The 26,618-nt window shown below is 41.8% G+C and overlaps 1 protein-coding gene across 4 annotated transcripts in view; it reads left to right on the forward strand.

Moving 5' to 3' along the window:
* The first annotated feature begins 7,731 nt into the window (after nt 1–7,731).
* The window catches only part of LOC123760906 (ankyrin repeat domain-containing protein 13C), a 31,468-nt gene continuing 12,581 nt past the window's right edge, over nt 7,732–26,618 (forward strand). The window contains exons 1-7 of one of the 4 annotated variants that reach the window (XM_069329312.1): nt 7,732–7,751; nt 14,081–14,122; nt 16,750–16,854; nt 18,834–18,965; nt 19,113–19,324; nt 20,263–20,394; nt 23,607–23,765. In XM_069329312.1, coding sequence (XP_069185413.1) covers nt 14,107–14,122; nt 16,750–16,854; nt 18,834–18,965; nt 19,113–19,324; nt 20,263–20,394; nt 23,607–23,765 — 756 coding nt within the window. In that variant the 5' untranslated portion in view covers nt 7,732–7,751; nt 14,081–14,106. Of the gene's footprint in view, nt 7,752–8,981; nt 9,084–9,213; nt 9,378–9,414; nt 9,525–14,080; nt 14,123–16,749; nt 16,855–18,833; nt 18,966–19,112; nt 19,325–20,262; nt 20,395–23,606; nt 23,766–26,618 lie in introns of those variants that run through there. The other 3 variants (XM_069329309.1, XM_045746726.2, XM_045746727.2) reach the window with 3 other exon arrangements.

The following is a 26,618-nucleotide window of genomic DNA, read 5'->3' on the forward strand; positions in this document are numbered from 1 at the left end:
CGCCTCTAGTCAGTGATCAGTCTAGCAGCCATTTAGAACACTTAATCATTTCTTTACCATATGCATAAATCACTGACCGTCATGACTTTCACATTAACCTTTTAACCAATATTACTTACATATACATTGTCAAGAATATACTTTATTTTACATTTTGGTGTAATAATTGGCAGGTTAACGTATATTCGTAGAAATCTGAGATAAAAACTCTCTCTAACCAATTGTTCAAACCTGTTGGTTGATGTTAACCAGAATAGAAATACTTTTTGCTAAAGAAGTTAAGAAGGTCACCAATACCCTTAAGACGTCAGTTGCCAGCCGTCTTGCAGGATAATAATGACCATAATTTAATCTGTATACAACTGTTCTGGCCAAAGACAGCTCTTATAGTGACGTCTTACACCACAACCAGAAATCTTTGACGTAACAATGACACGGTCACCACTACCGCCTCTGCACGGGGCTCAACCACAACACTATCCCAAGCCCGGGTAAGATAAGTATCACTGGAAGAGCTGTTGTTGTTGTTTTAGATTCAGCTACTCGGAACAACACGTTCCAAGTAGCACGGGCTATGGTGAGCCCGTAGACATCTTCAATTTAAAGATGTCTACGGACTCTGTTAAAGATGTAGTTAAAAAAGGAAGAGCTTAGCCAGTAAGACTATATAGCATCTGCAAGTGATGTGAGGACAAGGAGCTGGAATATGAGGGTGGAGTGAAGGAACACTGCTCAAACTCTTGGACCATCGGGGATCGAACGTATGTCCTGTAAAATACACGCTCTCGCTATGTCGACCAGTCCAAGTGGGTACTTGTGTCTATTACTAATATCACAGAGCCTACTGCTACTATGATCACACCGAGCTTCTCTTGCTGCCCTCTCCAAGCTGGTGTGATGAACTGAGAGGCAAGGGGCCAGATTCGCGAAAGCACTTACGAACCTGTACATCTTTTCTCAATCTTTGGCGGCTTTGTATACAATTATTAAACAGTTAATGAGCTCCGAAGCACCAGGAGGCTGTTTATAACAATAACAACAGTTGAATGGGAAGTTTTCATGTTGGTAAAGTGTTTAATAAATGTAACCAAAGCCGTCAAAGATTGAGGAAAAATGTACATGTTCGTAAGTACTTGCGTAAGTGCTTTCACGAATCTGGCCCAAGACCCGCACCGTGTAGGGACTTTCATCTTAAATCATACAAGGCACATTCACATATTATACAGGTGAGGTGAGGTCGGCTTGGACGTGTGCTGTATCTCAGCTGCTGCACCACAGCTGCTGCACCACAGCTGCTGCACCTCAGCTGCTGCACCTCAGCTGCTGTACCTCAGGTGCTGTACCTCAGCTGTTGCACCACAGCTGCTGCACCACAGCTGCTGCACCACAGCTGCTGCACCTCAGCTGCTGCACCACAGCTGCTGCACCACAGCTGCTGCACCTCAGCTGCTGCACGTCAGCTACTGCACCACCTGCCTACACTAATTAACATAGTTGTACATTACTAATCCTCACTTGTCAGTTCTCATCAGTTTATACAAACAGCCTTTTAATGACTGTCTTTTTCAGTTTATTTATTGCTTTAATTGGGTATTAATTACCCTCTTATATTTACTGTGGGAAGGATACAAACTTAGCCTTCACTAATGGTCAGGTAGATGGAATATTAGTTACCAATGACCGTCAGAATTATTTATCATCACTGTGAAATCTCCAAACTATCATCCGAAAATTATATTAGTTATTGAACTAATTTTATTCGTTATTGAAAATTGAAAATTTTCAATAACTTTGCCAAAAAAATGAAAATTATATTAGTTATTGAGGAGAGTTGAGTATACACCGTATTTTGTACGGTGTATACTCAACTAATACACCGTATTTTGTACGCTATCATCCCCTCAATAAACTTAAAATAAAAAATTAAAATAAATGTTTATTCAGGTAAAGTACATACATACAAGAGGTTTTACAAAAATTGATAGATTTATAGATAGAGCTAGTACATACAAAGCCTAAAGCCACTATTACGCAAAGCGTTTCGGGCAGACTTATTTCAATTTCAATTTCAATTTCAATCCCCAAGGAACAAAATACGGACGTACTATGAAAAGTAGCGGTTTACAAACATCCACATCTTCTATGCCTAGCTTGGTGTGGCTTGGGTCGTGGGTTTTAGTTCCACATATATTGTCCGTTGTGATAACTGAAGAATCGGGCTGACTACTGAGGGAGGTAGAGAGGTTGACGGTGCATCCGTCCCGAGTACTGAGGAGTCTGGATGTCCTGGAGATGCTGGTCACACAGATCTGGGGCCAGATTCACGAAAGCACTTACGAACCTGTACATCTTTTCTCAATCTTTGGCGGCTTTGTTTACCATTATTAAACAGTTAATGAGCTCCGAAGCACCAGGAGGCTGTTTATAACAATAAAAACAGTTGAATGGGAAGTTTTCATGCTTGTAAACTGTTTAATAATTGTAACCAAAGCCGTCAAAGATTGAGGAAAGATGTACACGTTCGTAAGTGTTTGCGTAACTGCTTTCGTGAATCTGGCTCCGGTTCTCCTAGCAAATCTCGCGTAATGATTTAAACAATGTTCTTGGAAACTATCTGAAGCCACCTACCATCACTCAGTCCTTTCTCCTATTATATCTTACTGGTAAACCTCACTGAGCACTCCCTAAGTACACTGGTAAACCTCACTGAGCACTCCCTAAGTACACTCTGGTACACCTCACTGAGCACTCCCTAAGTACACTGGTAAACCTCACTGAGCACTCCCTAAGTACACTCTGGTACACCTCACTGAGCACTCCCTAAGTACACTGGTAAACCTCACTGAGCACTCCCTAAGTACACTCTGGTACACCTCACTGAGCACTCCCTAAGTACACTCTGGTACACCTCACTGAGCACTCCCTAAGTACACTCTGGTACACCTCACTGAGCACTCCCTAAGTACACTCTGGTACACCTCACTGAGCACTCCCTAAGTACACTCTGGTACACCTCACTGAGCACTCCCTAAGTACACTGGTAAACCTCACTGAGCACTCCCTAAGTACACTCTGGTACACCTCACTGAGCACTCCCTAAGTACACTCTGGTACACCTCACTGAGCACTCCCTAAGTACACTGGTAAACCTCACTGAGCACTCCCTAAGTACACTCTGGTACACCTCACTGAGCACTCCCTAAGTACACTCTGGTACACCTCACTGAGCACTCCCTAAGTACACTCTGGTACACCTCACTGAGCACTCCCTAAGTACACTCTGGTACACCTCACTGAGCACTCCCTAAGTACACTCTGGTACACCTCACTGAGCACTCCCTAAGTACACTCTGGTACACCTCACTGAGCACTCCCTAAGTACACTCTGGTACACCTCACTGAGCACTCCCTAAGTACACTGGTAAACCTCACTGAGCACTCCCTAAGTACACTCTGGTACACCTCACTGAGCACTCCCTAAGTACACTCTGGTACACCTCACTGAGCACTCCCTAAGTACACTCTGGTACACCTCACTGAGCACTCCCTAAGTACACTCTGGTACACCTCACTGAGCACTCCCTAAGTACACTCTGGTACACCTCACTGAGCACTCCCTAAGTACACTCTGGTACACCTCACTGAGCACTCCCTAAGTACACTCTGGTACACTTCACTGAGCACTCCCTAAGTACACTCTGGTACACCTCACTGAGCACTCCCTAAGTACACTCTGGTACACCTCACTGAGCACTCCCTAAGTACACTCTGGTACACCTCACTGAGCACTCCCTAAGTACACTCTGGTACACCTCACTGAGCACTCCCTAAGTACACTCTGGTACACCTCACTGAGCACTCCCTAAGTACACTGGTAAACCTCACTGAGCACTCCCTATAGGTGCTCTCTGGTAAATCTCACTGAGGAAAGGAAGGCATGAAGCCTCTTGGTCTACTTCAGTCAACCCCACACTATGTAAAGGCTCTTGATTCCTGACTAGGGATTTCAAACCAAATCCATCATAGGACCTTAATCAACGGTGGATTCTACCTTAGCCACTTGGAGCGGTCGGTAGAACGACGCTCTCGCTTTTTGCATGGTTGGCATTCAATTCCAAAGGTACAAATGATTGAGAATCACTTGATGGAAAGTTCCGTCAATCCATCCTCATACCCTATAGCTCCTCGTTATCATATCTCGTCCAAGTGGTATATAGTAATACTGGCTTAGCGCTATCTCTTAATTACCTTACCATACCTTCTCCCTCGTTGTCTACGCTGCACTCTGACCCAGCAGTAAGGTCTACACCTCAGCCGAAGGGAATGAGAATTACTTAACCACTAAGGTCACCTTATCCATCTCCCATACCCCCTCATCCATCTCCCACACTACCTCATCCATCTCCCACACTACCTCATCCATCTCCCACACCCTCATCAACGTCCACAAATCCTGGCAACTTAATATTCTCTGGTCACCTGGTACAATTAGGCCAATAAACTGTGGGAATAATCAACACGGTCACAATATATGGGAGCGCTGGTGCATGCAGGACCAGGCCCACGCTGCTGTGTACACTACGCCTCCCACACGCCAAATATTACGATTTGCATATACAAATATGGAAGCCAATAGCTACAGTGTGGTAGGAAAGATAAGACTGCTACCCCTACCGCCAACACCACGGTAGGGGTAGCATCACTACCCTATAGTTTCCCCAAGGCCAAAAACTGTTGTACTAAAAATGTTAGCGGTCACGAAATTGTCGTTATGTCCCGCTTTCCTCGGTTAGATTAGGTTCGGGCAATTTAGTACATTCGTTTAGCGACGTTGTGAACGCTTGAAAGAACGGGCTAGTTCCATGATGAGAGGACAGAACTTTTATATTTGGAAACTGCTGATTACTGTTGAGCGATGATGAGTTTGAGGTAGTGTACGGTGGTTGAGCCTCATGTACAGGTACCGTGAAATAAGGATAAATTATAGTAAGTAATATAGTATTAGAAGAGCATGTTGACCAGACCACACACTAGAAATTGAAGGGACGACGACGTTTCGGTCCGTCCTGGACCATTCTCAAGTCGATTGTGAGAACTCAAGACAATCGACTTGAGAATGGTCCAGGACGGACCGAAACGTCGTCGTCCCTTCAATTTCTAGTGTGTGGTCTGGTCAACATACTTCAGCCACGTTATTGTGACTCATCGCTTGCATTAGAAGAGCAGAGCGAAAACATACGTGTTTGCTTTTTGTGATTAGCACTGTCTGCGAGAATTGAAGCCTAGTCAATTATCAACGTACAGGGTGCAGAATCTTCCGTTTTCTCTACTTTCAACCTATATTTTGGCTATTTTAAGTTCTGTATGGGTAGATAATTTATTTCCAAATAAAGATCGTTAAAGAAAGTGGTTTATATGTTTGGTGTTAGCTTGTTTGCTGACATCAGTGTGTTTTATTTGGTTTATTAATTACTATAATATTTAGGGTGTGGGTTGTGGTTTAAAGAAAATTAAGAATGTTATAGAAGCATGTTTCTCAATTTCTTGGAAAGATTTCTCTGAAGGTGACAGTGAGAATGTGAGAAGGTGACTTTGATACTTGAGAACAACTTATTTCAAACGTAGTTTGAAGATGTTAACCAACACCTTCAAACTAACCTCGGTCTGACTTGACCACACACAGCCCGGCTGCAACCAACCGTCTTGTACTACTGCCGACTGGTAGCTGGTAGCTTTGTTGTGTGATCACTTATCAGTTGCTAAACTTGCTAAATATTAACTCCCTCCACACATTCTCTTGTGTCAACTACATTTACAAAACCCTGTTCTTAAATGCAAACCATGCTCTGAAACTCTCCCTGGACAGATGTAATAGGACCCATTATCACCACACCAGAAATAAATATCTCTTTGATATCCCCAGGGTCAAACTTAATCTGTGTAAACACTCTATGCAAATTAAGGGACCTAGTCTATGGAACTCACTCCCTAGTGAATTGAAAAACTGTAAAACTTTTGCCTTATTTAAAAGCAAAACCAAAAAGTACCTAACTTCATCTATTTAGTTTCCTACACTGAGCTTTAAATTTGCTCTGTACCTAGTGTTACCCAATCTCCTAATTTTGATGTAATATCAAACAACCTTATCATTGTGTTCATTGCTGTCTTCTTTTATGTGCTAGCCATATGCTGTATTGTGACTACCAATTTTTGTCAACTACCATTTTAAGCTGTCATTGCAACCAATCATAGCTACCTATGTGCTTTAATATACTGTACCTATAATTTTCTCTCATCTTTTTTTTTCATTCCATGTAATCTGTTATCATTTTTTTGTCTATAAATTTTGCAAGTATTTACCTCCTTAAAATTTTCTTAGATTAAGGACCTGCCCGAAACGCTGCGCGTGCTAGTGGCTTTACAAGACTGTAATTACCATATTTGTATCCTCACATTCCTTATGTACATTCTTGTATATGCATAAATAAATAAATAAATAAATAAAAGTGATAGGGACAGTCACTCAACGCACGTGATGCGGACACATCCACTTAACGCACGTGATGCAGAAACATCCACTCAACGCACGTGATGCAGAAACATCCACTCAACGCACGTGATGCAGAAACATCCACTCAACGCACGTGATGCAGGAACATCCTCTGTGCGCACGTGATGCAGGAACATCCTCTGTGCGCACGTGATGCAGGAACATCCTCTGTGCGCACGTGATGCAGGAACATCCTCTGTGCGCACGTGATGCAGGAACATCCTCTGTGCGCACGTGATGCAGGAACATCCTCTGTGCGCACGTGATGCAGGAACATCCTCTGTGCGCACGTGATGCAGGAACATCCTCTGTGCGCACGTGATGCAGGAACATCCTCTGTGCGCACGTGATGCAGGAACATCCTCTGTGCGCACGTGATGCAAGAAAATCCATTCAATACAGACTTCACCTTCTAAAAGGACATTTCTTTACCAAGTACAATGCAGAGCGACAAGAAAATATTTCCAGAACTAAGTCAACACACACACGGCTGAGGGCCACAGCACTAACAACGCACCAAACCAGACATGACAGGGCGGGTCTCATCCAAACCTGTAAAATACTGATCAGTTTGGAGAATGTTGATTCAGACAACTTCTTTAAAAGGTCAGATGTAGTAGAAATAAGAAGCAATGGTTTCAGGTTTGTCAAACAGCAATGTACGCGATACAGGTCTAAAAGTATATATATATATATACAGTCTTCCTGTCTCCGACAAAATGAACGAAGTATATGCCTAGTACAATTGGTCAGCTAGCCAGTCAGCTAGTGGCTTTAATTACTTTCCCGCTTAATGAACCAAACACCAGACCAATACCTCACTAGATTTATATAATGTCTTAAAACATGTCCGCACCTCTGCTACAAATTCTCAAAATATACTTTAATTATTAGTTTTAAGTAATCTCTAAGATAGACTGTACTTATTTTATCTTGCAAATCACCGCATATTCTCAATGTATACCTCAACTAATTTGCTAACTTAATTCATTGCCCGTATGCTATGAGTGTTAATGTTTTGCGAAAGTGTGACATTCACACATTAAATTTGTTAAAAACTCATTGTGATTTCGAGACATTTGGGCTGGACGATGAAGCGACGGCCTCGCTTCATAAGTGATTGTAACCTGTCCACCGCTGCCCACTGAAGGGGGCGGGGCAGTGTACAGGACGAACAATTGTGACACAGCTCTCCATATATGTCAGTTGCTTAATTTAGAAACTGTACTTGTGGTCGGTCTCGAGCCCATTGTTGATGTGAAGATGTGCATTGAATTTTGTAACTAGCTCATAAAGGTTGTAACTTGCTTAGCTAAATGAATTGTGGGGTTCAGTCCCTGAGCCCATTATGCGCCTCTGTAACCCTTTCCACTACCGCCCACAAGATGGGTATGGGGTACATAATATATTAACTATAAACCTTCGCTTCAGAAAATCTTGCGATAGTCGCTGAGATTATGTACCTAACTCTGCTCTCATCTCACTATATTATGCACTAATCTATCCCTATCTTAATTATGGTATCTGTGCATGGGGTTTAACCACTGCAAATCACCTCAAGTCCATCATCACCCAGCAAAACTCTGCTATCAGAATAATAACAAATTCTGGTTTCAGACAACACTCAGCCCCCTTGTTTAAATCCACAAACATGCTAAACATAAACTCCCTTCATACATTCTCTTGTGTCAACTACATTTACAAAACCCTGTTCTTAAATGCAAACCATGCTCTGAAACTCTTCCTGGACAGATGTAATAGGGCCCATAATCACCACACCAGAAATATATATCTCTTTGATATCCCCAGAGTCAAACTTAATCTGTGTAAACACTTTATGCAAATAAAGGGTCCTAGTCTATGGAACTCACTCCATAATGAATTGAAAAGCTGTTCAACTTTTGCGTCATTCAAAAACAAAACTAAAAAGTACCTAATTTCATCTTCATAGTTTCCTACCTCGTTGCTATAAAATTGCACTGTATCTAGTGCTACCCAATCTCCCAATCTTTATGTACCTAATCCAAACAACTTTACCATTGTGATCATTGCTGTCTTCTTATATGCGCTATCAATTTGCTGTATGGTGCCTATTAATCTTGTCTAAATTACCAATCAAGCTGTCACTGCAATCAATCAGAGCTACCAATGTGCTTTAATATACTTACTAATCTCTCCCATCTCATTTTTTTCTTGCAATGTATCTGTTATCATTTTATTAATTCTGCATGAATATTTATTTTATTCATTAATATTATTTATTATTTATTAATTAATTTATTAATATTAGATATTTTTTTCTTTCTCGAAATTCGTTTCATGCAGGTCGGCGTTCAATCCTCGACCATCCAAGTGGTTGGGCACAATTCCTTCTCAAATCCTTATCTTTATAGTATTTCTTCCAAGTGCTCTAGTCGCAATGGTTTAGCGCGTTCTCCTCTTAACTACCCTACCTACATGCGAACGAGTTCCAAATGTTCAGTTAGCCCTGAATATCTGGCTGGTTCGTTCTCCTTTACTAGTGTCAAAACAAGTTGGTATTAGATTAATATATATTTTTTATATTTTACATGTTATATCAGTTTTGTACGTAATTAAAAAATTATTTACTGAAATATCAAATGTTATTTTATATGTAATTAGTTTTCATTTTAGCAGATAAGGAAAACTGCGGCATTAGACACTCGTGTGACTCAAGTGTGTGAATATGTAAACATGGCCGACGACAATAATTCACACGAATTACATGAAAGTGTCTTTAATGGTGATATAAGAAGAGTGTCAGCTCTAATACGAACTTACGATGTTTCCAAAAAAGATAAGCATGGTAAGAGGCAGAGGCTGTGAGCATGAGCCGTGGAGGAGTGAGGAGCCAGCAGGGACTAGTGTTGGCGTCGTCTTCCTCCCACTGGAAACACAAAATTTCTTTGTGTTTTTAAGTGTATCACTAAATTACTGTGTTGCTTGGCATGTGGTAATATGCCTTTGCGTTCGTCATGACGATATTATTCATGGTATTTGGGTATTTCTATGTTTCAACTTAAGAGTTCTGTGTATGCGTGCATAGTAAGTACCATAGGACACTAAAAGTATTTAAAAAAAAGAATGCGTTTGATAGATTCATCGTACACATCTGAGTCCCGATCTTGTTGAAACTCTAGTCATTTGCATTGAAAATGCATTAGAAAAGATGCTGGACCGACTCCTAACTAAATTCTTTACACAAGTAAACCAACCCATCCCCGAGGTTGACCCAACAGACACCCCATCGACATCTACTGACATCTACAGATAATGACATCTGCCCTATCACAGCTTCTACTACTGGATACATATTATTTGAACTAATGATGGAAGAACTCTTAAATAACTCCTTAGCTCGCCTTACCAAAGTCGTTCCCCAGGCTGACTGGCCACAAACCCCAATCACCGGCACCAAGAGTAAGACACCCCCAGCTGTACAAACCTCCCAACGACCTGGTACTTTGACTGAAAAACCACATAAACCACACACTCCCACGACACATCCTCCCACCACTCCCAGATATTCAACATGGTGTACTACTGGCATGTCAAAGAAGATGGATGTAATTACGTCCCAAATGTAAAAATCTACATACCATGTATATAAAAACCCGCTTGGATGCGAATGTAACGTTGTGTGAAAATTTCAAAGCAATCGGTGAAGAACTTTCGGAGATTAGCGATTTTGAACGAACGAACATTTACAGTTTTATTTATATAGATTATTTATTATTATTTGTATTATACATTGGGGCTTGTTGAGCTTGAAGCTTTTACCCCTTGTCTGAGTTACATTGGACCTTTTAAAGAAGTGGTCCATATTAAGATTATCCAATTTGTCCAGTATTTTAAAGGTCTTGATGAGATCATCCGTGTCATGTTTGGTTTGTAGTGTTGTTAGTCATGAGGCCGTCAGCCGCTCCTGGTATACAAGTTGAATTAATTCAGAGATGATTTTTGTTGATCTGTGTTGAATGTTCTCCCAAGTAGATATATCCTTTTGAAGGTTAGGTCTCCATGCTTGGATACAGTGTTCCAGATGGGGTGGGGGGTGGGGGGGGGTACACCAGAGATTTGTACAGATGAATAATCACTTTATTTCCCTTAAAGTTAAAAGGGTCTTTTGATTATTCCTTAGGCTTGGTTGCCTTCCATGTTACCGCTGTTCCTGCTTATTGAACATATTCATCTTCATCAATGTAGTGTTGGGTCATGTTGTTAATATGATATTTATGATATGCATTGTTATGCCCTATATGCAAGTTTTTGTATTTTTTAATAGTGAAAAGTATTTGCTAATTTTCTGAACATTTATGGAATTCATGGCATGTGTAAATTTGAGAATGTGGTTTTTAATATTCTCACTTATGTCATTGATGAACATATAAAAAAGGGTTGGCCCCAGGATGGAACTTTGCCATAATCCACTCAGAACATTTTTCTGGTCAGATTCATTTCCATTTTGGATAATCCTTTGCTTGGTTTTAACCATTGTTTTATCCACTCTAGTATTTTGCTAGTTATAGTAATCCATGTGCTTGCAATGTTCTTGCCAATCTTTCATGTATTTTATCAAAAGCTTTAGAGAATTCCATGTACACAACATCTACTGAAACTTCTTTGAACAGCAGGATTTTTGTTTACAAAAATGTGGGTAGGTTGGTTAGGCAGGATTTATATTTAACAAAGCATTGCTGTCTTCATTTTACAGTAATATGAAGTAGTACACTGTGAGATGGTGAATGATTCATTCTTTCCTTTAGAATACTTTGCATGAGTTGGCAGATATGTGAAGTTAGGCTGGTTGATACCTGCTGATTGGTCAGTAGTTTTCTGCTGAACATTTTTTGCCTTTTTTTAAAGTGAGGCGACAATTGCATATTTCCAATCTAGGGGAACTGTCCCTTGGTCCAGAGATTTTATTAATAGGAGTTTTAGTGGTAGACATTTTCTGGGGGAACCCTGTCGGCTCCCTGGAGCTATCCAGGTTGAATGGATATGTATAACTTTCTGACATCAATCAATGTGCTTGGAGTTCTTATCCAATGGGGACCACGAGCCAGAACCTGACCTCCTCAGAAAGGCACGAGGAGCAATGGCCTATAGAAACCCCCCCTGTGGTTCAGATTAGGCAAAATTGTAATTAATTTTGTCAATAAAGATGTTAATAATAATAAGCAAACGAGCACGACGTCATCATGTTGCTGCGCCGCCGTCTGCGCAACCCCCCCCCCCTCCCTGGGAGGGGGAAGGGGGACCCCCACACCATCGCGCCAGCAACCCAACCTGCAGTTCTTGGCTGATGCGATTCTAGGAAGGGCTTATGCCTCTGGCTCCGGAATTTTTCTCTCGGTTCTGTGTCTAGTGACGTGGGCTGTCTCTCTAGGTGGTGTGTGAGCCAGGAGTAGTATTCCACGGTACTCGGGCTGCATGCGCCTAGGGCTACCTTCCTTAGGTGCCGTGTAAGTACTGCCCTTGGGGCTTGGGGTCACCTTCCACAAGTCACCTTGGGATCTGCCTCTGCTGTGCCTTTTACTGCTCGTTACTTGGCTGCCCTTGGGGTCTGCTGGGGTTTTCTTGCCCTTGTGTGTTCCTGGGTAGGGGTAGTTTTTCGTCACTGGTAGGGGGCGCGAGGTACTGACAGTTAGTTTTCACCAATTATAGCGGCAGGCTCTATTCTGCCTGGGTACATTGTCCTTTTGTGGGGTTTTTCTTCTGTTTTTGTTTTCTGTCTAGTGGGGGGGGGGGGGGGGGGGTCTGCCCGCATGATTCCTCTTAGCTGTTGGGGGTGTATATATATATACTGTGGTTGGTGGTATCCCTCATTTGGCCCCTATGAGTGGACACATCCCTGGGGGTTCAGTTTTTAGCAGTTTGTTTGGTAGATTTGGTCACCGGTTTGCAGTACCCTGCCTGGGCTTCCCTTAGCATGTTAAAATGGCTAAAGGCCCTGGGAAACCCCGCGGGGGCTCTGTAGTCCGGTGGATGTGACCCTTGAGTTCCCTCTCGCTTCTTGCGAGTTTAGAGGTTACTCTGTCCCCTTGTCTCTGGGTGACACTCACTGGTTGTGTCTCTGCCATGCTACCTGTTGAGTCGGTGATTCTTTTGACCGAGAGTCGTGCGACATTGTTGTCTGTACATGCTCCAGTTCACCCGTGCTACTCAACATATGTGGGTGCAGCCAGCTGCTGCGTTGCATGCTCAGTTTGGTTGGTGCAGCGTGCTCGGTGGGTTGCGGCCCCAGATGCCCCGAAACTGCCCCGTTTTGGTTATAAGGGTCCGGACTTCAGGGGTAGGAGTCGCTTCGGCTCTGGTTCCATCCGCCTTTCCTCATCCTTCCCCGTCTGTTGTGCATATGTTCCTCCCTCCTTGCCTCTGGCTTTGAAACGTCTGCGAGTTTCGGAGTTGGGGCTGGGTTTGGTTGGGTTGAGATTCAGGCAGTCTTGGGGGTTTCCTCTTCTGGGGTGGCGGCGGAGGCATTCAAGTCTGTTCCTCCAGCCGTAATGTATGGGTCTGACCAGTAGGCACTCTTCCTTAGTGTTTGTACAGCTGCCCCGGCTTTTTCTTGTGACGCCGAAGCTTTGTGGGGACGACTCGGCCCCGGATCCTGCCGTGGGGGTTCTTGGGGTTGGGGGAGGGGTTGACTGGGAAGCCTTGGCCCCGTTCGCTCCGCTTGGGTTTTGTGGCCTCGGAGCGGGGCTTGCAGTTCTTCAGTGAGGGTTTTTCCTTCCCCCTCTGCTTCCGAGTTGGTTTGTGTCTGCCCCTCCCTGGGTTCGGTTCCGTGTCTCTTCGGGTCTGTCGGTTCCGTCCTTCCTGTGGGTGCTTTTCATTGCTTCTTACCCTTTTTCTCTTGGGCATGTACTTTTCTCCATGTTGCACTCATGTTCCCTTCGTATCGGGTTTCCTGCATGGCCCTTGGTCTAGGGTGCCATTGGGCCCATTTGTGCCTCCGTGCTTTTGTGCTTGGCTTTTGTGCACAAATGGGCCCAACAATCTTGTCACAATCTTGCCCACTGTGAAAAGGCCTGCTGCATTCTTAGCTCTTGCCTAACATCTGAGAATCTCAAAGAATCTTACAGCCTTTAATATATCTTGCTGTGTTCTATTTTTGTAACAAATTCTTTTGTATAATAAAGCTTAAAATATGTGGGGTGGTAAGTGAAAACAACATTAAGGAGCACACAAACATAAGTGCTTCAAAACAAGTGACTGCTTAAAGAAAATTAGGCACTCCTAAGTAAACAAGGCAAGCCATAATACACCTGACTATCACCAGATGGCAGCCCAGGTCAGCTGGAATTTTGAAACCACCTGCCATCTCACTCTTTTGCATAGTGCCATTCTCTGTTGGGCCTCTATAGTGACCATGATGTTCTTTATATACTAATGTGAAACTTGCTTGCAATAATATGCAAACAATTAATGATACAGTATACAGAATTGTTTTGATAAACTTTCATTTATAAATGTTAGAACTATCATTCATGCAATCTCTTACATTTTCAGGAAATACAGCACTTCACCTGGCTGTAATGCTAGGACATAAAGGTAATAGATGTTTTTGTTGGTTTGTGTAGATAAAAGTGCTTTTACTTTACAAAGTGTGCTCAATTGTGTGGTCATATTTCATTCCGCTCTTAGAAGTAAATACTGTACTGCACTGTATGCATGAAGCATCAGTTTATCATTACTTTTAATACACAAGTTCACAATGTGACTTTTTATTTCATATTGTTTATCATATTTTTAAATGTGCTGGTAATAATGATGTATCCAGATGTGAAAGTTATTAAATAAACTTCCATTGTTATATTTTTATAACAAAGTTTCTTATTATACTGCATACCTCTAAGCCGGCTTAGAGGTATGCAGTATGCCTATTTTTAACAGCCTATTTTTGCCTATTAAAATAGGCAAAAATAAAATTTTTTTTTAATATAATATATTAAAAAAAAAAAAAAATTATATATATAATATAATTTTTTTTTTTTTTTTTTTTTTTTTTTTTTTTTTTTTTTTTTACAAAAAAAGGGAAGGGAGTACCACCTCTGGCTGGAAGAAGGGGGACCCATAGCCTCGGAGGAAACCACACATAATGCAGTGGAGGGAATGTAGGTCCCCTCCAATACAGTTTCTGTGTGCTTTCCTCCTAAATCAAGCATTAAATGCAATGAAATACGTTTTCTGATGGGCCCTCAGTAGCTTTCCATCCTCACCCAGTTTCCTTCTTCCCTGTTTGGTGTTGGGGCTATTATGTTTGGGCAACTTGTGAGTGAGGTGGGAGGCTGGCCAAGACTCCAGGTCACCTGGGTGCAGCCTTCAAGTATTGTACAGTGACACCTCAGCTTACGAATGCCCTTCTTTACGAACTTTCGGGTTATGAGCCAATTTCTTCGTAATATCCGAATCTGGTTATGAACTTTGCCTCGAGTAACGTAGATTATTGATACGCATATGGCCGACCTAGTGCGTGGGGTCACAGCAAGTTGACACCCCATGGCACGGGGTCTCAGTATACCAATGCCTCCCACCTAGTGACAATTGCGCTTCATTTGTTTATGAAGAATTTCAATGTTTTTATTTTTTTTATTTTTGGGTATTTGAACATAAAAGTTATTATTATATATCTTGCCATGGGTCCCATGAAAGCTAGTGGTAAGGTTCAGTCCAAGAAAACAGATGTAAGGATGACCGTAGAGGAAAAACAAGAGATCATTTGTAAACATGAAAATGGTACACGGGTTGTTGAACTAGCTAGGCAGTACAACAAATCTATGTCAATGATATGCACTGTAATTGTTAAGAAAATGGACATTACGAATGCTAAAGTGGCAAAAAGTGTATCAACAATCACAAAACAAAGAACACAAGCACTTGAAGATGTTGAAAAGTTATTAATTTGGATACACAACAAGGTGTTAGGAGGTGATAGCGTTTCAGAGGCCATCATTTGTGAGAAAGCAAGGCAGTTGCATGAAGACCATTTAAAAAAAAACCTGGAACAAGTGATGCAAATACGAAAGAGTTTAAGGCATGCAGGGGATGGTTTAAGAAATTTAGAAAAAGAAGTGGCATTGACAGTGTTGTGAGAGTTATCTTGTGTGTTGTGAGTTGGTGGAGGAACACAGCGAAGAACTGACCAGAAGAACTCCTAGCCCTTCACAATGAGCAGCAACAAGAAACAGCTGCAGAAATTTCTTCAGGGGAGGAGGAGGCAGTACAGAATGTCCCTTTTTCAACAATTAAGAGGTGATGTAGACTGTAGGAAGAAATGCAGACTTTTGTTGAAACGACTCACCCAGAGCAATCTGTAGTAGGCCGTTGCTTTAACCTTTTTAATGACACTGTGATGCCTTACTACAGACAAGTGTTACAACGTAAGAAAGAAACAAGCCTTTATGGATAGATTTTTACCTAGAAAAACAAGCAGTGAGCCACATGCAGGTTCTTGAGGTATGCAGGCAAAACAAGCCAATGTGTGTACCCCAGAGAAGTCATCACTGCCTGATGTTATAATGGAAGGGGACTCCCCTTCCAAACACTAACACCTCTCCTTCTCCCTCCCTCCCTCACCATCTTCCATATGCCAACAAGAGTCATCAATAAAGGTAAGTAATAACTTGTACATACTTTAGTACTAAAGGTTTGGGTGAATTAGGTATAAAATTTACTGTGAAGTTAATATTTTTGGAAGTGTGGAATGGATTAATTAAATTTACATTATTTCTTATGGGAAAATTTGTTTTGGTTTATGAATTTTTGAGTTATGAACCATCTCTGGGAACGGATTAAATTCGTAAGCTGAGGTACCACTGTAATTGAATGTTTGGTTGTGCCTGTCATTTCTGATTGATTTTTCTGAATTCTGCATTGATTGGTGATTTCTGTGCTCCCCCTTGCCTCATAAAGAAAACCATATTCAGGCCCTGTCTTCTGGTATGCAAGGGTGGGTCACAGAGGCCTAGTATGATTTCCTTAGGATTAACAGGACAAGCACTTATATTCAGGAAGCTACTGAAGACCCGCCAGAAAAGGGCAATTCATTACATTCAACACATTGTTTTTAAGAGGTAAGATTTTGAAAGGAAACTTTTGAAAAGATTATTAGAGCAGTTTCTTTAAAGTAAATTGTTTGATTACTGAAGTTAATCACTGACTTATGTTTAATTCTGCAGAATGTATACATCTCCTGTTGGCACATGGAGCCCCAGTAAAGGTCAAGAATTGCAATGGGTGGAGTCCACTTGCAGAAGCAATCAGTTTTGGCGACAGACAAACCAGTAAGTATAATACTGTATATTAACGTGCACATATTATAATACTGTACATCTAGAAATCCTCTGGAGCAATACCTCATGCTTTTTACAGGATTATTTCTGAGGAAAGCCACACAGTTTCTCCCTGATCCAAAGACCTGACTCACCCAGGATAGGCTAAGTTAAGCCAGGCAGCTGTTGATAACAACCTTCAGTGTGACAGCAATCTTTGGAAATGCTTTCACCAGTTGATTATGGAAAAAAGAGACTAGAAATTACCCACTCAGCTAAGAATAGCTGCCAGAAGGAATATTTCATTAAACTTAAAAGAGAAAAACTTTGATAGCTTTACAAAGAATGTCAGAACTCTGATAACTACTACAGTATAACGTTAGATCACCTGGCCATTACTTGGTAAAAGAGTAAGTGGTAACAGCCTATCAGACCACAAGGTTGCTGAAAGCTGGTTGCCTAATATTTAGCCTGGCTTCTGCCCTGTCATTGCCTGCTTGTATGATACCCACTTTTCACTTAAGTTTTCTTTGGTTTGTTTTAAATTTTAGTTTATGCTGTGTGTCCATCTTCCTTCTTTGGGTCTCACCTGATAATATTGTGTGATTTCATGTTTCTTTTATTTTGGATATAGATGGCCTTAGCCTGTATCGCTGGTGACACACTGTTCTTTCAGTTATTCTGATTTTGATTTAGAAGCCTTATTTTAAATTATTTATTCATATCATTGCAGTTGTGGCTAAAGTTGTGCCTCTTGGGTTACCATCCTTTTGGGTAGTGAGTGGAACTTGCTCTATATTGCAAGGCCTACCGATGGAGAGTTGAAATAGCTGTATGCTTGTGTTGATACTGCTCCTGGTTCCTGTGCACTTTGGTGCCTTGTACCTTAGAATGGGGCATGCTTGAGTTGCTTTTTCTGTATTTCTTACATGAAAATGTGCTTGTGATTTGTCTTTATCTTCCCTAGCACCTGGTATGCCTGCCTGCCTGCTTGTGACAGTCCTAGTAGCTTGAATGTCCCGTTGTCTCTAAAAGATGTGTTTGCCTCATTTTCTCTCTTGGTTAGAGAGAAACATTGAATTGAAAACAATTGAAAATATGGATAGGTTTTCTCCCTATGAATGAATTTCAAACCCCCTATTCTTGTTAAAAATGACAAAAATAGACAAACGAGTGGACAGAACTCCCCAAATGAAAACGAGCAAACAAGCATGACGTCACACGAGCCGCGCCACATGTCTGCGCAGCTACCCCCTCCCCGGGAGGGGGAAGGGGGAGCCCCAGACCCCCGCGCCGGTGATCCACCCTGCAGTTCTGAGGTTGGATTTCAAAATACGCAAAAACCGCCGACCAAAGGGAGGGAGGGTTTCTTGGCTCCCCCCAGAAAACCAGCAATGAATGTAATGAAATGCCATTTTCTGGGTGAGACCCGGAGAGGGGGTTGCACAAACAGCAGTGCAGCAACGTGATGACGTTATGCTAGTTGGTAGTTTTCATTTTAGGAGTTCTGTCCAATCATTCGGCTTTGAGCAGCAATATTTTCACCATAATAAGGGTTTGTTTTGGGGCGCCTACCTTTCTGGGTGCCAGACCCAGTCAATGGCAGACATAGAATGCTACCAACCATATGGGGGTTTCTTTATGCTGTTGCGCCTCATGCCTCTCTGAGGGGGCCGGGTTCTGGCTCGTAGTCCCCGGTAAGTAAGAACTCCATGCACGTTGACTGATGCCAGATAGCTAATATATATACATATCAGACTGGATAGCTCTGGGGAGCCTCTGGGTCTCACCCAGAAAATGGCATTTCATTATATTCAATGCTGTTTTTTTTTTCATTGGGTGATGCATCTAAACACCATGAAAGTGAGAAATGGGGGTAATGATGAGTTAATATTATTATTCATTTACAGTTATTTTCTTTCAGGTTAGTTTCTTGTTATACGTTTATTATATGATTTGCAATCATCTAATTAATGTTTATTGTTTTTCAGTTTCAGTGTTATTACGAAAATTAAAACTGCAGTCCCGAGAACACATGGAAATGCGGCGACCTGATTTAGTGCGAGCACTTGCACAGATGGGGGATTTTTATATGGAATTAAAATGGGATTTTCAAAGTTGGGGTATGTAAAATTTATCTATTATACACAGAAGACTTTTCATTTTGCTCATAAAGTGTTACATTAAAAAGTCATATTTGTTAATAATATTTTTATATAATGAAGAGCTACCATTGAATCTTGCTTATTATTTTTAATATTATATTACAGTACCACTTGTGTCCAGAATGCTTCCGTCCGATACTTGTAAGATTCACAAAAAGGGAGCGTCTATCCGCTTAGACACGACGCTGGTGGACTTTAATGATATGCGCTGGGAGAGAGGAGACATTAGCTTTCTATTTTCTGGGAGCTCAAAATCGTCACATTCTCTGACAGTGCTTGACAACAAATTGAAAGTCTATCAGGGAGTGAGACATGAGGTTAGTACTTATTTGGCATTTGATTACATGAGTTTCATATAGTGTTTTCCATTAGATAATTTGCAGATACATTGAGGAGGGCGCAGCCCAAGGAAAAGTTGTATGTCTATTGTTATTAGGCTGTTAGATAAGGGTCTGGAAAATTATTGCAAACATTGTTCCATGAGAAAAATCTTTGGGAAACAATGAAGGAGTGTTAAATGTGCACAGAAGGCATCACCCCTCATTATTATTATCAGGTTTCCAAATTTTATTGTGTTGGAAAGTATTAGGTTTGAAGAAACCTGTTACCAGTCTCCGTGGTGTGGTAAGATGCTCACCTGGCGTTCCGCGAGCACTTTGTCATGGGTTCATATCTTGGCCGGAGAGGATTTACTAGGCACAAATCCTTAACTGTAGCCTCTGTTTAACTCAACAGTAAAATGGGTACGTGATTGTAAAAACGATTCTTTGTGAGGGTCGTATTCCAGGGAACATAGGATTAAGGACTTGCCCAAAACGCTACGCGAACTAATGGCTGTACAAAAATGTAACAACGCTTGTATATATCTTAAAAAAAAAAAAAAAAGCAGAGGAGCAAGAAAGGAAAACCAAGCTAAAGATATTTAAAAATGGTTACTTCTCATTCACCATATCATTATTACTTTTCATTCATCATATCTTATACTCCACATCCTTCTAAGATTGTTAACTTGTATTCAATCAATTTAATATTTTTCTCATGGATACCATTTCAGTATCAGGTTTCCATACACAAGGGTAGGAGCCAGCAACCATTATTTATTACACACTAAGTTATAACTGAAATTATTGGCTCAAAAGGTGCTAATTCTTTTTGTGTACAATAAAATATTGATCTGTATTCTGTAAAAATATGTAATGAAACAATTCTAATTAGTAGATGAAGGCTACCACGTGTGAATTATTTCCGTTTACAGGAAACAGAAGCAGAAATAGAGGATGAGGTGGACATCCTTATGAGTTCTGACATTGTGGCTGCACAGATGTCTACTAAACAAATAACATTCTCAAGAGCACAGACAGGCTGGATTTTCAGAGCAGATAAAAAGGTATGATTACTTAACTCTTTCATATCCCCGGTGTGCGCGCCCCCAGCCTTCCTCAGTGTGTGTTGGGCGTTTCTCTTCAGTGTGCGGCCACACTGTGTATACTCCTCTCAGTTTTCTCACCTCAATTTTTGTGTTATGTCGTTCATTTTGGTATCATAGTTTTCGCAATAGAATTCCCTACAGGGATATATACATATAAGGTCCAAAAGCCTTGCATGCCACCCACACCAAACCCATAAATCGGCCGAGCGTTACCCATGAGCTCGCAAGAGCAGTAAAATGTGTATTCTCTTTTCAGTTTTCTCACCTCAATTCTCGTGCTACATCGTTCCTTTTGGTATCAGCGTGTTAGCAATAAAATTCCCTACAGGGGTATATGCATGTAAGGTCCAAAAGCCCGGCGTGACCCCCCATCCCCACAGCAAAGCCGAAAGTCGACCAAGCACTACCCATGAGCAAGCACCAATTGGCACACCCACAACCTAATGTGTATACTCTTTTCGGTTTGATAACATCAATTTTTGTGTTATGTCATCCATTTCGGTATCAAATTGTTAGCAATCTAAAGGCACGCATTTTAAAACTAGTCCCATAATAATAATAAAAAATAAATGGAATTTTAACAAATATTTTAATTTTGGACACATCATCATACAAGTATTTATAATCTTTGCAGTGTTCTGACCTCAATTGTTGGGCTACGTCGTTCATTATAGAATCAAATTGTTCACAATCTAAAGGCGCACATTTTAAAACTAGTCTCATAATAATCGAACAATAAATGGAATTTTAACAAATATTTTAATTTTGGACGCAAAATGCGTCCCTGGTGGACATCCGTAAGATTATTAACCCTTAAGCTGCTCAGGGGCCTTAACTACTGCACTGCTCTGCATTAACCCTTGGGCCTGGCAACCCTCCCTCCCTCCCTCCAGTTGGCGGTTTTTCTTTTTCAGGGTTTTTGACATCCAGCCTCAGAACTGCGGATGGATATCCAGCGTGAGGGTCTGGGGCTCCCCCCAGACCCTTTTTCCCTGCACAAGGGGGGGGGGGGTTGCGCAGACAGTGACATGGTGATGTCATGCTCGTTTGCTCGTTTTCACTTGGGAGTTCTGTCCACTAGTTTGGCTTTCTGTAGCAATATTTTAACCAGAATAGGGGCTTGTTTTGGGGCACTTGCCTTTCTGGGTGCCTGATCCGGTTGATGGCAGACATGAAATGCTTCCAACCACACAGGTGTTTCCATAGGCCATTGCTCCTCGTGCCTCTGAGAGGGCCAGGTTCTCGCTCGTGGTCCCCGGTAGGCCTAAGAACTCCATTCACATGACTGATGCCAAAGTCTAATATATCCATATAAGCCTGGATAGCTCCAGGGAGCCTCTGGGCCTCACCCAGAAAATGGTGTTTCATTACATTCAACGCTGGTTTTTTGTTGGCCCTCAGACTCTGGGGGTTGGGTTGGTGAGCTTCGTACTCTCCTCCGTTGCCAGTGGTTCTGTTTGTTTGGTCCAAGTGGTTGTGTTGTTTGGTTGCTGTCTTCCTATTCTGGCGAAGAATGAAATGACTGGTTTCTGGATGGGTGCATTGGCTATGGATACTTGGTTGGTTGGTTAGGCTGGGGGTGCATCATGTCTAGTGTCCGGCGGTGGTTTCACACCACTACTTGCGGGCCCACTGGTGGTTCTGTGACAGTGGACGCTCTCTGGGTGGATCTGGTTTTCCTGGTTTTCAGGTCTCGTGTATCTCAGGTTGTCTGCAGTGTTATCAAGTCTAGCCAGCCTGCGGTCTACCCTCGTGCCCATGATGATAGGAAGTATGCTGCTCTTGTGGCGGTTTTTGGCAACAAGTCTTGAGTTGACATTTGGGCGCGGGGTTTTGGAGGTCTAACAGGGTCCTGGCTGGTAGGTGAATGTTCCGATTCCTTCCCGATAGTGTGTGTGTCCTTGGGGCACCTGTCGCAGTCATCTGTCTCTTCCTTGTCTTGAAATCTTCGGTGCTGCCGCTTCCTGGGTAAGTCCCTCCTTTTACTTATCTTTGGGTAGTTAGCTTCTGGGAGCTGACAGGACTTCCCACAGAAAACCGGCGTTGAATGTAATGAAACCCCATTTTCTGGGTGAGCCCTCGGAGGCTCCCTGACACCAACCCTCTCTGGTCGGCGGTTTACATCGTTCAAAAACTGGAGTAGTGGGCTGCCAGCTATGGTGAGCTGGCTTCTCCCCCCCCCCCCCCCCCCACGGGGGGCGGTTGTGCTAGTTGCATGAAGTGTTGATTGTTTGGTTTCTTTCTAGGTGAGTTATTGTGACCTTTTAGGATGTAGATTGCACAGGTTAATCAGACAGTGGTCAGTTTTAATTCACTTATCTTTCTGGGTCCTTCCCTGTTCGATGGCAATTATGATATATTTTAAATATAAAGTGCTCATAGGCCATTGCTTCCTTTGCCTCTGAGGGGACCAGGTTCTGGCTTGTGGTTCCCAGTAGGCATAAGGAATCCTGTGACTAATGACCCCAAACTAATGTAGCACATATTAGTTTGATTAGCTTCAGGGAGCGTCTGGGTCTCACCCAGTAAATGGCATTTCATTACATTCAATCGCTGTTTTTTTTTCTGAGCTGAGGAAACTGAACACAAACAAGAAGGTATATTTACCTTAACAAAATTATTTGTATCTGTGTTTAGTTTGCTTTTCAGATATGCAAATAGCTTTTGCAATAATGATCCTGAGTGGGATAGATTAATTATCAATGATACAGTTTTCTTTGTATACCTGTTTTTATATTTAATCTTGTACAGATTTTGTCCTCTTTGGTTATAGAAGGCACCTATTTAATTTGCATTAAAACTTAAACTAAATTGTAGGTAAATATTTTGGTTATAAAATCAAATAATTTTATAATCAAATAATTGACTGGATCCTTATAAGAACAAAAGAGTGGCATCATTTGCATCAGGATCAGAAACCCTATATCCAAGGGACATTCAGATGAGTAGGTTAGAAGGACTCGAATGACAATAATGATGCAATTTTGGGTAATATGATGTTGCTTAACTGAAGGTTTTAGCTCCTCTGGAGTAGTGAGGAGCTTTTTCATGTGCCCAGTATACATACACACTTCAACAGTCTCACATGCCCCCCCCCCCCCCCTCCCTCCAAAAAAAAAGCAATTTAGTTTCTTCAATACAGTATATATTTGCATTATTATTTTTCACAGGAAATGGTTGGCAAGTTTAATGCTGATTTCTATTATTTAAACGGTTTAACCCTTGAGTCTCGAAAACGAAGAGAACACCTGAGCGAAGAGGATTTACAGAAGAATAAAGCCATAGTGGAAAGTTTCACAAAGGGAGGTGGAGCTCACTCTTTTGATGAAGTGAGTATTTACTTTTAAGATTTTAGAGTTACTTGAGGTGCTTATATATTATGAAAGACAAATAATAGCTTTTCCATTAAGATGCTCTTGGTAGCTAACAATGACTTGATACTTCAACTACTCAAGTCATCACAGGATGTTTTGGCACAGTGCTGAAATTGCCTGGAGGTGATTTTCCACAGCCTGAGGTATTTGATTTCACATCCCATTTCTAGGTGGTTTTGGTGATTGCCATATTGGGAAAAAATCCTGATCAGCCTAGTTTCCTTCCTGTGCATTAGTGTATAGGATGGAGGAGGCTATGTAATGTTTTCATATTAATTTGCAACTCAGCTGTATGAAGCCATGTTCTTACATAAGCAAAATAAAGTATCAAATGAAAGTAAGTGATGAGTGTGAGAGGCATGAAATTGTTATGTTTGTGTCACAATAATACATCCAAACACAACACTGCCCCAGTGCTCAACAATTGGCTCTCCCACTTCCATCAAAATTTAGTGGAGTGAGTCGGGGACTTGGCTTCCTGTTGGTGGATACATGAGATGCCATACATCTCTGGGCAGATCTTTTGTCTCTAGTGTCATTAGCTTCCTCTGAATATGGCACCATTTCTCAGTTGTGTGGCCTTCACCGTGAGCACGGTCGGCTGAGCAGACAGCACACGGGACTTGTGATCCTGTAGTCCTAGGTTCGATCCCAGGCGCCGGCGAGAAACAATGGGCAGAGTTTCTTTCACCCTATTCCCCTGTTACTTAGCAGTAAATTAGGTACCTGGGTGTTAGTCAGCTGTCACGGGCTGCTTCCTGGGGGTGGAGGCCTGGTCGAGAACCGGGCTGCGGGGACACTAAAAAAAAGCCCCGAAATCATCTCAAGATAACTTCAAGATAACCAAGCACATTTAATTTATACTATAACCTGTGGAACTTCCTGCATCTGATTTTTCCTGTTCCAGATGTTTCTCTTCATGTTGTCCAGACGGAGATCTTTGAGTGCTTTACAAATGTGAGCAAGAAAATTTACCTTCATCACTTCTCACACATAAGAGGATGACATAGTGTATGCAAATGATGTACAAAGCCATGCTTAAATTTAGTATTTAGGTCTTGAGGTCTACTTAAGGTGATGCTCATGTCATTCCCACTTAGCCTAATTAGAATAAGAAGTTGGAATTTGTTAAATTGAAAAGAAGTGATTCTGAAGTTGGAAAGTGATGCATATGCTCCTCGCACAATGTTCTTTATGTGTTCCTCTGGTGACAGTCTACTATCCAAAACCACCCCTAGGTCTTTAATTCATTTCCATATAATTTGTAAGTTGAGTGTGGTCCATTTTCTGCAATTCCACATTCCATAACATGGCATTTATTCACATTGAATTCCACTTGCCACAGGGTGCTCCAAGCATTTATTTTATCTAGATCGATTTGAAGGTCGTCTATGCACCCACCCACCAGTACAATCGGTACCACCACTATTCTGCCACTGCTTCATCTACCTGCAGTTTCTCTTAAAATCAATGCCTGACTAGATACTAATTTTATTAAGTAATTTATTTTATCTTGGTAAAATGTGTAATTTGAAGCTTAACCACCGTGTTGCGACAAAATATGACACCCCTGTGGTGCGCTGAAAATAAATTATTTCCAAATTTTTTTTTCTCTTATACAGTATTGTTAAAATGCAGTCTTTGATCGCTAGAAACTAAAATAAAATATTGGATGTGACATACTTTAGTCGTGATAGAGTTGAGAAGTTGAGCAAATTATGGCCGCTGAGCAAAGGCGTGCTCGGGGGTACTCTCGACCCCTCCATCCTGTGGGGCGGCAGTTGCCGCGAATATAAATTTTCACAATTATTTTGATGTTTCTCATTCGTTTCTTCTCTGGTTTTTTGCTGTAATATTATTCAAAGGTGTGTAATTTGTGGAATATATATATTTCAATGTGTGGAACATCGCTATGCTCAAAATTATGGGGCTCATATTTGTGAAATATATATTATATTCTACAATCACTCAAACAGTGTTTTTACTGTTATTACACTATATTCACACATTTTATATATATCACTCTACATGTTTGTGCACCATAATGAACCACAAAGTTTGTGTGTTGAGAGTTTATATACACAGAACAAGAATCCAAGGTCAATCTAGCGGCCGAGAGCCGAGTGTGGCAGGGGTTGCCCCAAGTACATTTGTATATAAATTATTTCAGTGTCTGTGAATGGTTTATATCTAGTTTTCTGGGGGGATCCCCGTTGGCTCCCTGGAGCTATCCAGTCTAATATGGCATTATTGAATAAGCTTTCTGGCATCAATCAAAGTGCATGGAGTTCTTGCCTACTGGGGACCACGAGCCAGAACCTGGTCCCCTCAGAGAGGCATAAGGAGCAATGGCCTATAGAAACCCCTGTGTGGGTGGGAACATTCTGTGTCTGCCATCAACTGGGTCTGGCACCCAGAAAGGTAGGCACCCCAAAATAAACCCCTATTTTGGTGGAAATATTGCTACCAAAAGCCAAACGAGTGTACAGAACTCCCCAAATGAAAATTAGCAATTGGGCCACCTTCCACAAGTCGCCTTGGGATCTACCTCTGCTATGTCTTGTACTGCTCGGTACTTGGCCACCCTTGGAGTCAGCTGGGGTTTCTGTTGCCCTTGTTACCTCTAGGTAGGAGGTAGTTTTCATCACTGGTAGGGGCGCAGGGTACTGCACAGCTAGTTATCACCTCTTATAGCGGCCGGCTCTGTTCTGCTTGGGTACGTTGTCCTCTTGTGTGGTTTTCTTTTTTTTTTGTTTTCCTGCCTGGTGGTGGGGGGGGGTCTGCCTTTGGTTGGTTGACCCCTATCTA

The sequence above is a fragment of the Procambarus clarkii genome, chromosome 3 (assembly GCF_040958095.1).
Source record: "Procambarus clarkii isolate CNS0578487 chromosome 3, FALCON_Pclarkii_2.0, whole genome shotgun sequence".
Taxonomy (NCBI): Eukaryota; Metazoa; Arthropoda; class Malacostraca; order Decapoda; family Cambaridae; genus Procambarus; species Procambarus clarkii.